The 13636-nt window shown below is 35.7% G+C and overlaps 1 protein-coding gene across 8 annotated transcripts in view; it reads left to right on the top strand.

The window, feature by feature from the left end:
- The window catches only part of LOC100768845 (protein diaphanous homolog 2), a 735817-nt gene that overhangs the window by 581138 nt on the left and 141043 nt on the right, over positions 1–13636 (top strand). For all 8 annotated transcript variants that reach the window (XM_027433000.2, XM_027432999.2, XM_027433003.2 and 5 more), the window contains one exon: positions 7071–7166. In XM_027433000.2, coding sequence (XP_027288801.1) covers positions 7071–7166 — 96 coding nt within the window. The remainder of the gene's footprint in view (positions 1–7070; positions 7167–13636) is intronic.

Below are 13636 nucleotides of genomic sequence, written 5' to 3'. Positions count from 1 at the left end.
AGTGCTATACACTTTGAAGTTTATGTGGACTCTGTGGTTTATTTCATTGTGGGAAACCTGTTGGATACCTGTTCTGACAATGAGATAAGCTAACAAAATGAGTGAAGTCTATAGAACATTTTCCAAGAATACTTTTAACTTTAATTGCAGGAGTTTGATGCTGCTTTTTTTTTCTTCTCCAAAAGGCTATTACCTGGGAGGCCAACAAATATTAGTTACTGCTTAGTATAATCGTTGCACAGCCCCAGCTCAGCTCAGGGTTGGTAGTGATTTCTTCTAAGCTCCTATGTCCTTTTTTCTCACTTGCATGTTTTTCTTCTATTAAACAGGAGCCTCTGCCTTCATCACTTTTCTTAGATCACTGTGCTTTCTATTTATACCTTATTTTTAATCTCCTTGGAATAACATTGTGATTCTTTTTACCACACTCTCTGGTTGTGAAGGACTTCATAGACCATTATTTTAGTGACCATCTGTTGGTGTTTCCAAATCACTGTTAACTCCATTCCAATTAAACCACAAACTAACAAAACCTGCCATCAGATACGGGCGTTCTAGGTGCTGTGGACTACAAAACATGTTGTTCAGGCTTCTGTTACATCTGTGGAGTAAGTGCTTTGAGGTTTCATTTCTCTTTTTTCTGACTCTCTCATGTTACACTTATCCAGAGATATTAGTGTTTGCAGCATGGTATGCTATTGGTACCATATTGCATGGGCCTCCTAGTTGGCCCTTATTTCCTCCTGTTTTTCCACGTTCAATTGTAAGATCCATTTATCAGCCCAGGGCCTTCATTTTTTTTTTTTTGTAGATTCCTGAGAAGGGATTTTGTTTCCTTCTTTTTGATAAGTGAGCAGTCTTCTAATTCCATGTCATGTGCAAATCCATACATCTTGCACATGTTCTTAATCCAGACCTTGATAGATTATGTGAGAAAGATTGAATCCAACACTGATTTTTCTTGCCCTCCACTTTGTCATTGCCTTCTAATGCTGTCAGCTTCCATTTACTTCTGCCGATGACCTTGTTCACAAAACCAATTTGACTTTTCTCCTTAGGCCTTGCCCAAAAGTGTCCAAATGGACGAGCTTGGTCCAGGCTTGTATGCAGAACAGTATTTGTCATTGTGGATTAAATTCTGTTCTTTTTTAACAATACAATTGATTTCTCTCCCAAGCTGGTCTGTTTTGCATGCTGCTGTGAGGCTGATCTTGAATGTCACCCTCATCGCATTCCTGTGTTACTGAAAATCTAACCATGGATTTTCAGAGTTACTTGGCACCTTTGGAATCTTCTTACTGTGTTAATGAAACCTGTTTAGATCTATGCTCTGATCATTTCCATCCCATTGTAAATGGGGATCTTCAACTTTCCCCCTCATGCCTTTTGATAGGGCATGCTTGCTTTCTTTCAAGTGACTATGCCGATTCAAAATGATCTCTACTCTTTTACTCACAGAGGAATGTATGGTTTGGAACTAGGGATGTAGTTCAGTGGTAGAGTGCTTGCTCAATAAGCACAAGGTCCAGGTTTCAAACCCAAGCACCATAAAAATTATATGAAAAGTGGCTGAATTGATGACTCAGCAGTTAAGAGTATTTGCTGCTCTTCCAGAAAACCTGAGTATGATCACCAGCACCTATGTGGTGATTCACAACCATCTGAAACTACAGTTCCTGCAGATCCATTACTCTCTTCTGGCCTGCATGAGCACCAGACACAACACATGGTACAGACACACAGGCAAAATGGCCATACATGTAAAATAAATACTAAAATAAACTTTGGTTTATTTGTTTGTTTGTTCCAGACAGGATTTCTCTGTGTAGCCCTGGCTGTCCTGGAACTCGACTTGTAGACCAGGATGGGTTCGAAGTGCCTCTGCCTCCCAAGTGCTGGGAATAGTAGAGTGCACCACCACCACCCATCTTAAAACACTCTTTTAAAGTATATAATAAGGACCGTCAAAACTAATATCAGATGACAGTCAAAACTAGTATCAGAGGTTTGCCTTGGTGGTAGGGATAAGAAAGGGAAAGTGATTGTGTCTTAGTATGGTGGTAGTTACATGGGTATATCAATCTGTAACAGTTCAAACTGTACACCTAAGATCTGTGCATTTCAGTATTTGTGAGTTTTTACACTTGCATTGTATACAGAAAGAGAGAATGGGCACACATACACACATATGTACTAAGTTGCACTCAAGATTTGACTGTCTTTGAACTGGTTGTTATTTTTGGTGGTTTGGTTCTATTTCTGTTTCATTTACATATAACTATAATACCTAAATTACTACAGATATTTAATGTTTTTGGAGGCTTGGTTTAGGCCCTTTTCATTCATTATGTCTTTCCCTGCCCTTCTAGTTCATATAATGTATACTTTAAGTTTTAAAATTAATATATGCAGGTATTATGTCACATAGAAGGGTCCTACCTCAGCAAGAAGCATTTGTTTTTTTGGGGGGGCCTACTTGTTACTAGTTGCTAGCAGCTTTCTTCAGTTTTGACAGAGATCTTTAATTATAAAATTGAAAATTTGACGAAGCAACAATGAATCCATTATGATCAGGTTTTTAAGATTCTAGGAAATGACATCCTTAATCTGTACTGCTCCCAAATTGGAAACTTTTGAAAAGATTGGGCCTTGGATTAGGTATGCTCAACTGATAAACTGTATGCAAATATTATAAAATCCAACAGACTGTGAAACCCAAAACACCTGTTCCTAAGCATTTAAGATAAACTACATTGAACTTGTGTTATGTTTAAGTTAGTAATTCTCAAGCCCAGTGAACTGCAGTACAGTCTTCAATAATGAAAGTGCCCAAGATGCTGTTCAGTTACTAGATACAAAAGGAGTTTTCTAATTAACAATGTTTGATACAAGAACAAAAACAGAGAATAAGAATCGTTTCAAAAGTGGTGTAGCTAATAAATTAGCATGCTACAACTTAATGGATGTTGTTAGAAGGTACAGAGGTCAGAAATACACACAGTGTACATAGGCTACACATAGTATAGTAAGTAGTGTGAGATACGTGTTCTCATGTTCTTAATTCTTTTCCTTGCTCTCCAGCTTCAATAGAGGGGAACAAAGGTGCTGCCAGATGGATGTTACACAGACAGTGGGTTTGTAGCACTCCAGAGGAGCCCTAATCTTAGAAAATCCCTAATATATTATGATGGACTCAAAGCAAAGCTACATAGCATTTGCCCTGGAGGAACACATAATTTGTTTTTAAAACAGACAAACCTACCATTTACTTTAGATGGAAGCTCCGTGTCATGTAAAACTATTGCTATAAAAATAGGCTTTAAAAATGTGTAAAATTGTGAGAAGCCCATAGAGAATTCTCTCACATAAGTATGTGCTAGCCATCAGGGAATAGTTTTGCACAAAAGTATAGCAGAGAATATTAATTTACCAAGTGTTTATTTTAATCTTTAGCATCTCCAAACACTTTGGGGGAAATAACTCAATACCAAATAGGTTATCTTTAGTGCTAAAAACTGAGCTTTACCATCCACTGAGTGACAAATACCATGGGAAACATGAAACAGAAGGTGTCAGCCAGGCCTTTGAGTTTATCAGATGATAAGCTACTCATAGAGTCCTGAAACTGTATGCAGCCCACCGAGCTCCTTGCTATTCTCTGAAACTAACTGTGTGATGATTTTTATAAAGTGAACTATGAAACGTTACTTCTCAGCCATGCCCACATAGAATCATTTTAATGGCTAAAAACATTAGAAAATTATCTCTTGATATTCCTTTACTCAGTAAAATAGCCACTGTAAGTTATTTTTAGAAGCAATTTTGTGTGTTTAATACTTTCATTTACAATAAAAAGGAACACATTTTTCTGAGTTAACTCCATATACAATAAAATATTACCACCAATTACATATAAATAAGAAACCATGGTTATATGAAGTGGTGAATTCTAAGTGAACTGTTAAGTTTACACAATTAAATCACAGAGCAAACTTAACTGAAATTCATTCAAAATGAAAGGTAATATATTTAAGTGACCATATTGGCTTCCATTTGGGTTTAGGAAGCAATGTCAATTGGTTATATTTGTAAAACTTAGATCTGTGAAGGATAGACAGTCTATGAAAATTGGTTTTAAAATTAGCATGGAACAAATGAAACTGTAATGAACTGAAGAAATGTCATTTCTTCCAATTGATACGTGCAAAATGTTTGTAAAGAACTGTTCTTGCTGTTTCAGTTCCTGGTTTAGAAGCACCATGATATAAATCTTTGGTAACACAATGGTTTGTGGCACAGATTAACAAACAGTAGATAACATGAATAGATAAGCAATAGTTCCATGACTTTACATTTTAGAGGGGTGAACATTGGGGAAAATATGTATAAAAATGTCCCACAAATCAGGGAGGGAAAAATAATGAGAAACAGATAAGAAAGATACTATAAGGTAATATTTCAATAAATGTTGTCAGGTGGCATACAACTAAATTAAGTAGTAGGATTTATTTTTGCCATCTTTGTGTTTATGCTCCACATTTTTAGTCTAATCAAATATACCATTAAAGAATTTCAATGAAACAATATCTATAAATATAATTTCATGTTTTAATTTAATTTATAGAAGCCATAAATAGATGCCATTTTGTATTCTTTCTGTTCACTTGTTTACACATACTCGTCTATACTGTCTTTATAATTACCATTTCACAAGACCACATGAATTTCACTTGCATTGTTACTCTCTTATTTGTTCTTTAGCTGTGAACATTTCTTGCCCACCTTTATCCTTCTCCTTTCCCTGACTTTTGAGGAGAGCACTTTGTGGATAGAAGTACTTTCTGTGAAAGGGAAAGTGAGCAGACCTGAGTTGGAATCCCCAGAACCTATGTCAAAGCCATCCACAGTAAATTAAATATCTATAATCCCAGAATTCCTCTGCTGAGGTGAGAAGAAGAGATGATAGGCAAATCTCTCAAAGCTCTAGTACCAGCAAATCTCCTGTTAAATAGGATCATGGGAGAAACACACAACGACGACAAAGAGAATTTGTCTCTAATATTGTTGAAAGATTGACACTTGAAGTTCTGTTCTGGCTTTCATATGTGTGCTGTGGCGTGCACACATTCACCCTTCCACATACACACAACTGGGGACATTCCTGGAGCATTTCACATAGCTCCTCAGATTTTCTTAAGCCTAATTATTACTATTCATCCACACTCATTTCCTGCTTAGCCTTCTCTGTCCCTGGCCGAGTCTTAGTGATTATGTTGATAATTTCAATTTTTTTGTTACTTAGACAAATAAATTATGTTCTTAGACATTTTTCTGCCTCCTGGTTTTCCACATTTCTCTTTGGCAAGCCTCTCTAAAACTCAAGTTTGAGCAATGGATTCCCATTGTTTTAATTGTGCTGCCCAATATGGTGTCCACATGATATATGTGCTGTTGAACACCTGAATTCCGGAAAAGTGTAAAAAAGTACATATGCACTAGATTTCTAACACTCAGCCTGATAAAAGTATGTCAAACATATCATTATTTTTAAATATGTTTTCTTTAATATGAATGATTTGGGGTTCATGTTTAGATCCCTTTACATACCATCTGCTTGGTGTCTTGGTTTTCTTATTCCTATCTGAAAAGGTATATGAAATTTAAAGCATCTTATACATGAGATTTAATTATCCCAGCCACATTGCATCTATACGGAACTATTTAACTACTTTGTTGCTCTTTTCTTTCTTTTGGAAATATTGTGTGATGATCCAAATAGGTCATTGATCTTAATGTTTAAAAAGCGCAGCTGTCTTTCTCTAATCACTGTGGACACTCCCTCCATTACACTTTCACAAGATATTGGCTCTGAAAACCTCTGTGTTTTCTTCCCATTTTTACTCAATATCCTGTCCTAGGTAGCATACCTTAAAAGGATAAATAATTATAACATTTCAAGTCAAATGAAGTGCATAGTGATTTTAGCTTCTTCTTATCCTATAAGAGAAATTGTCCTATAATGTAATACTGCCTGCTTAAGGCAAAGTAGGATTTAAGTTTAACCTTGGACTGGAATGGGAGACAGTATTCTCTCCCTCACCTCTTCCTCACCTTTTCTTACCTTCCTGCCTACAAAACCCATACTCTAGACCCTATACTGTTAGCTCAAAGTACCCACCTAGTGAGGGTTCTTTCCAGCAGTTAGACAATTTGGCATGAGAAAGCGCAGGTCCCTGTAACAGTCCTGTCAATTGACACTTTATTATAAATCCTGTTACGAATATCAGGAGTGTGCTTGATGGCCAGAGTTGTCAAAGGTAAGAGTAAGGTGTAAAGTCTTAAATGTTGTCTCTGTTAGGGAATTCCATCAGCATCTCTGAGTACCTGCCATTCTCATTTCTAATAGTTCTTGCCCGTAAGAAAAGCCTTTAGGCACACACCAGCATTCTAAACAGCAAAGAAGACTTTTTGGCTGATGTCTCTCAATATAAAATGTGGCCTTTCAGATGATGTGGTCACCTTTTCTTTATAGAATGTCAGCATTTCAAAATGAATAAAGGATATGGATTAGATAAGAATTGAATGCAAATGTGTTTTGCAAATAGTGCCTTTTGAGATAATCGCAGATGATGGTTGAATGCTGAAGGTATTAATACAATCAGTATTTAACCTTGTGTACCTCTGCTTCATCAAATCACGCCCTGCACATTGATTGCATTAAGCCAGGTCAGTAGTTTCTTGCTTAGGAATATCTTAGAAGAATCTTAACAGGAAGGCTGCAGTAGCTGATCAGCTACTGTTTATTTGCATACTGAGTGTGTCATCAATAATACAAAAGACAAGGTCTTTAAGTTGAAAGAACAGTGGGATTGGCATGAATTTTGCTTAATGGTGCGTAATAAGCAAAGTAGTCTGTGATGCCAGAAACTGACAGGACCCATTATGTTAAAACAGATATATGTCTTTAATTTAAGGGTATTATGTAAATCTGACAGGAGTTTTTCCCTTTATTTTCCTGTAGTTTAACTTTAATTGCCATAAGATTAATTCTGATTTCTCTGGTCCTCCAGAGGGTGATGAGACCGGAGTGATGGATAATCTTCTGGAAGCCCTACAATCAGGTGCAGCATTTAGAGACCGAAGAAAGCGAATTCCAAGGAATCCAGGTAAGACACAGTCTTGCTGTCATAGCCTGGTAAATGGGAATGTTCTATGCCAAGTCCCTCTTCTAAAACAGGAAGACTAAACTTTCTCAGGAAGATGTTTTTTCTCAGCTGATCTCGGTTGGTGTGTGGAATTTATGTAAGCCCCAAGTGTAAAAAGTTTGCAAGTTTTAACCCTATAAGTGTATCTTAAAATAACCAAGTTTTGAAAAACTCAGAAATAAGGACTCTCACTGTGTTTAATATTAAATATTTTAATTGTTGTTTTATGAGCATGAGGCTTGGGTAGAAGGTGATTAAAAACCATAAATGTAATTAGCTTGTTTCTACAGTTCATTTTTGGTTTTCACTATTTTTAATAACGGGACAATCACCGTGATCCTCAAAAATCAGAAAGTACTGGATTAACCTGGGTGGGGTTTTTTTGGTAGTGGTATTGTTGTTGTTTTTATTTCCTTTTGTATTTTATTAACAACAGATAAAGTAATGCTAGGAAACTGGTCTCAGTGGGGAGATACATAAATGAAACAAGACAAGTGGAACTAGACTGTCATCCTTCTCTCTCTGTTCAGACAGTATGGGTAGGGAGAATAATAACTCCTCTGAGGGTAATCCGAATCAGTTTGTCTGATCACTCCCTCCAAGATGATCACATCATCATATGTTCCCTTCATATCTTTCTTGATCTAGAAAAAGATAAAGTAGGTATATTAATTTTGAATTCCCTTCATGAGCTATAAAGCTTTTGGGCAAGTAATGAAAAAAAAAGAAAAATTAATATTAGATATATAAATGCTACTTAATATAAATTGGTATAATTTGAGTTCACTAGTCTATACTACCCCAAATTATTCTGTGTTTGAACTTAAAATTATTGTATGCTAGTGGAATAGAAATTGGTAGCCACTGAAATTCAACCAATTGAGAGAAAGTACAGTACTCAATGCTGAGTTGTTCATAAAAGCTTTGGGCAATAGTGAAATTCATAGCTGAAGCCCTTTAAGTTATGTTCATCGTTTTCCCATTTGGGTAAATTTCTTGTTTGGGTAATAGTTAATATTCCATGTTTGCCCTTCAAGGAAGGCTTATAAAGATTAGCTGAATGTGAAGGTTTGATTGAGAGGAGAAAATTGTTCTGATTGGAAGGTGAGACTGCTTCATGAAGATAAAATCATTAAAGATGCCCTTTAACAGTTTTGTAAAACTGGAAAAAAAGAATTTTTTTTAAAAAAAATCTGTGTTTGTATGTTTATAATCAATACTGTATGGCAGAAGGCTGAGAGAAATGCCTCCCAACACGTAGGAGACAGTCATTTCATCACCATCTCTCTGTGTAAACTTTTAAGTGTCTACATGCTATCAGAGTTCATTATTTGTACTTCACATTGAAATTCTGATAAATAAAAGTACAACTGTACTAGCTGATTTTTGTCAACTTGACACAAGTTAGAGTCATCAGAGAGGAAGAAGCCTCAGTTGAGTAAATGTCTCCATGAGTTCCAGCTATAAAGCATTTTCTCTGAGAACCAGCCGTAAGGCATTTTCTCAATTAGTGACCAATGGAGGAGGGCCCAACCTATGGTGGGTGGTGCCATCCATGGGCTGATAATCCTTGGTTCTATAAGAAGCAGGCTGTGCAATTGATGTGAGCAAGCCAGTAAGCAGCACCCCTCCATGGCCTATGCATCAATTCCTGCCTTCACGTTCCTGCCCTGTTTGAGTTTATGCCCTGTCTTCCTTCAGTGATGAATAGCAATGTGGAAGCAGAAGATGAATAAACCTTTTCCTCCCCAACTTGCTTTTTTGTCATGGTGTTCAATGTAGCATTAGAAACCCTGAGACAACAACAACCAAGGAAACAAAAGTATACCATTCATCCAAATAACATTTAGTACTTAGGTACTAGGAACCAACCAGAAGGGTTAGGCTCTTGGAGTACATAACACAAGATAGGGACTGAGCCTGTGGAGACACTTCAGTTTTAAATCATAACAGTGAGTTTGAAACCATACTAAACTATAGAAACATCCCACTAATTTTTTATATAATAATTTAACTATCAGAAGTTTATTGGTAACCTTAAACCTTAAAAATCATTTTAGAATGTGTTGAAGGGGCATGGCAGGGATGGGGTGGGGATTTGAGACAGGATAGATTTCATATTGCAATGAGTTCCAAAATGCTGTTAATTTTTAAGTCCAAGTACTTAAGATTGATTTTTAGCAGTCCATGTAAATCACAAGATGAAATGTATACTGATATTCATTGTATAATATTTGCTTTGCTTAGTTTCATTTTATTTCATTTCTCAATGAAAACTACATGTTACTTTTAGAGCATATATGTATTGATTAATAAGATTTAGGTTTGCATTAATGATGGTAGAAATAGAGCATTACTGTGTTGTCTGTTTTTGATCATCCTTTGACCACTAGAGAAACAAGTTGAGCACCGACCATTTTTGCCTGATTTACATGCAGAACTGTTCAAAGCAAGCACTGATGATGTTCTCTGAAGAAATTTCAATCATTCTCTGCTTGTCTGTTCTAATGCAATACAATCATCTATGCTGAATATTTCTTCATTGTTGATCTCTTTAAGACAGTAGGAGATAAGGTCAATGCAACATGATTTGTATGAAAATATGGATATAGCAGGCATTCTTTAGATATTGAAGTATGGGAGAAATTAGGACAAGAAATTATGCAGCAGTAAATTTCTCTTGGTAGTTTTGTATCCATGTCAACAATTCGTAGTCAGACTAACACTGAGGAACTAAACACACAGGATGACCAGCTTATTTATAAACTTTTTCTTTGGAAATAAATAGTTGGATATATATGAAATCAATATAGTTTAAGCAGTTGTAAATGCAACTACAAACACTGACAAAGTTTTCTTCAGACTGAGCACCTAAAACCTCTAGAAAACCAAATATTTAAAAAATTATTCTAAAATCAGTCGCCCTGATTATGGGCTCATCTCTGTCTGGTTTGGTTTGGTTTGGCTTGTTCTCTTCTGTTTTGTTTCGTTTGGCACAAGGTCTTCCTGTATAACAAGTCCTAAACATTCTGCTTTAAATTCTGTAATGCTAGGAATACCGTCCTGTGTTTCCATGCATATCTGAGGAAAGCTTTTAAGGTTATGGCTGGTGTGAACTTTCTTTTAGATAGAGATGATGCTATGTGGTAAAAATTGCTGCAAGGAGTATAGTCATATTTTGCTTTAAACGATGGAAATATACTTTTAGCCTGTACTGGCAAACTCATTGTGATATATGCTCTTGATAACTGCTTGTTGAATCCTTCACAGTAATAAGAAATTTTGAACCCACCAGAAAGTCTCTTCACTGTACCTAAAGCTCTTTCTGAAGTTTGGAATTTAGGCACGAAGGAAATAGAAATATAAGTCTACATCATTATGAATGGAATTCTATGAAAGCAGAATTTATTTTATAGGGGAACTTGAATGTCTCCTCTGTATGGTACCGTCATATGACCTTTCTTTTCAGTAATGTTTAATCTTGACAAGTGAAGAAAAACAGTGATGTTCTTTCTATCTTTTTAAAAAGCTGAATCTAACTATACACCATTACTCTTATATCTGTTGTGCTTGAACTTGACTTCCACCTGTTTGTTATCCTCAAATCACATTTTGTTCCGCAAAATTCCTAAATACCATCAGAAGACAAAATGAAAACTGGAATGACAGTTAGAGCCTTTTGTTTCAGCTTTACCATCTTCCCCCATCTGTTTTTGTCAATCTGCCCTCTAAGAGCAAGAAGGAAGCTTCAGAAATAGGGAGCCTGTTGAGATGACATTAAGTGATTAATTCTGCTTTCTACGCTCTCACTAAATTACTCAGAAGAACAGCCCTTTCTGAAGTTTCAGTGCTTTTAATCTGCTGGGTGGGAGCATGCCAAGGATTTCAACTGTTTGTTTGAAGGCCTTCTGAAATCTAAGATGGTATTTTCCCTTTTCACTTGGGAAGATCTTAACTTGAGATTTCAGATTTAGTGGCCTGTTTTGTTGTTTGTCTAGCATAGATGTGGTACACTATAGGCAAGCAGCATAGTACTCTCTGGGCAGTGAACAAGGAACTTTTTTCATACATTATTTACAACTCTGCAGTGCTTTCAGGAAGGCAAGGTACATTCTGGACACAAAGAAAGGAAAAAACCAAACAAAGTATAAGGATTTCATATAGTTGTTAGGAAAGTTAATACTACCTTGCATGTATTTCTTATGCATTGAAAAATTATAAACAATACTTTTGTTTCTCATAAAGTGATTGATAGATTGTCTCCAAATACGTGGAACTTGCCTGTAGTTCAGCAGTATAATTCTATATGGATAATACAATATTGATTTTACATATGCTTCAGAAAGCATGTCAATTATGTATATCAGTGATATCTTAAGTGATAGTATCATGAAAATGAAGGTGTCTCATACATGATATTTCATATATAACTTGGTCAGCATATCAATAGATGAGAAGAAAAAAAAGACTTAAAATTCCTACTGTGTATGTGTAGATTCTTATTTTTGTGCAAATTTAAATTAACTTTTTTTCATTTTATTTTTTATGTGTAATGGTGTTTTGCCTGTATGTCTGTGTGAGAGTGTAGACTCCCCTGGAACTGGAGTTACAAACAATGGTGAGCTGCCATGTGGGTGTTCGGAATTGAATCTTGGTCCTCTAGAAGAATAGCCAGTGCTCTTAACTGTTGAGCCCACCCCAGCCCCTTAAATTAACTCTCATTTGCCAATAGCAAACATTAAAAGACTCAATTAATGGTCTTAAGAGCCTCACATGGAAGACACAGGAGATGCTCATACTTAGTGATGGAACATAACAGATTAGTGAATAATGGGCCAAAAGAGAAAATAACTTTAGAAATACAATTTCAACACAGTGAGATTTTAGGAAACTAATAGAAATAATAAAATATTGAATTCAAGTGTGATATGGACTAAGAAGGACACATGAAAAGGCTAATGATCCCATCTTGCAATTTGAACATTTTTTTCAGTTGCCACAAATAGTATTGATCAATTTGCATGTCTTATTTAGAATGGAAACTTCCTAGTAAAGATGCAAGGCACAGAGAAAGCATTACAGTCAAGTCGAATGCTGTCTGCCCAGCACTCTGTATTATGCATTATTGTCATGCTTACATATTCTATTCTTTATGCTTCCTCTGCTTTGCACTCTTGAGGCTCTTGCACAGCACTAGCCTTCTTCTCAGATGCTTCCATAGAACATTTCTGCTACTTTCATGCTCTGTCTTTCACAAAACCATTCCTCCTCTCCATTTTTTTAACCCGATATTCCATACAATGACCTTGGGTTTAAAAAAATAGGAAAAACAGGGGAATTTAGTTATGCTAGCATTGTTTGCTGCTTGGAGCCAGTTTTATTTGTCTCAAGTCTTGCCATTATGTCCTTGAGGAGAGAGGTGAGAATGACAATACATATTGTTTCAAATAAATTATCTCTTACTTCCTGCAAAATAGTCCTGATTTGGGTGGCAGGAAGAAGGCAACGGTGTTTGAAATGAATAAAATGAATTCCTGAACAAAATTCTTGGCTTTGTATTTTGACCTTATTACTACTAGAAATGCTAGTAGAAGTAGGGTATCTTGTTAGTAATCATAATTTTGTACTATTATATCCATGATTATTATGGACAATTATATAATGGCTAGATATTTTACCCTCTAAACATCACACACACACACACACACATACACACATGCACACGACCCTCATAAAAGAAAGTGTCTGTTCAGAGCATACATTCATTTATAGGTTGGCAGATACTCCTGTGTTCTGTGAAAAGAAAGAAGTTCTAGATTTCAGTGAGCAAGTGGGTAGATTTATTATTTTACTTTTGTCTCTCACAAGTCATCCAAATAAAATAAACGCCTACTGGGACAGGTCATAATTATGTTCTATTCTAAAGAGAAGTCTTTATTACTAGGTATATAAAACAAAATTTGTAAAAATTAGGCCCCTTATAAGATAATTAATATGTTCAGATTTTTCTGATATTTAGAAAATATATAGCTTTTTGTTTCTTGTTCTTCTCCTCCTCCTCCCCTTTTTAATGTAAAGGCTAATTTTGGTTATAGTGAGATTCTGCAGTGTGTATTACCTATTTACTTAAACTAGCATGGTGCTGGAAAAGTACTGTCTTTGATTATGATTGTATTAAATGAAATTATGTAAGAAATATTTTTATAATGCATGATGTAAGTTTATTGCTTCACTTCTGTTCTCTACCATTGATAGCATTTGACCTCCTACTTTATCAGATTACAAAAGTTAATTGTGACTTTAAAAAGCATTAAACAGAAAAGAAATTCAGTTTTGAAGTGTGGCATTTTCTGCCTTCTTTTCTGGGCCCTATAATTTGTAATATGTGTCCTGGCATAATTACAGGTAAAGGGAAGTATTTTGGTGAAACT

Source organism: Cricetulus griseus, chromosome X (assembly GCF_003668045.3).
Source record: "Cricetulus griseus strain 17A/GY chromosome X, alternate assembly CriGri-PICRH-1.0, whole genome shotgun sequence".
NCBI lineage: Eukaryota > Metazoa > Chordata > Mammalia > Rodentia > Cricetidae > Cricetulus > Cricetulus griseus.
The sequence above is the reverse complement of the archived record's forward strand: the minus strand, read 5'-3'. Positions and strand labels throughout refer to the sequence as shown.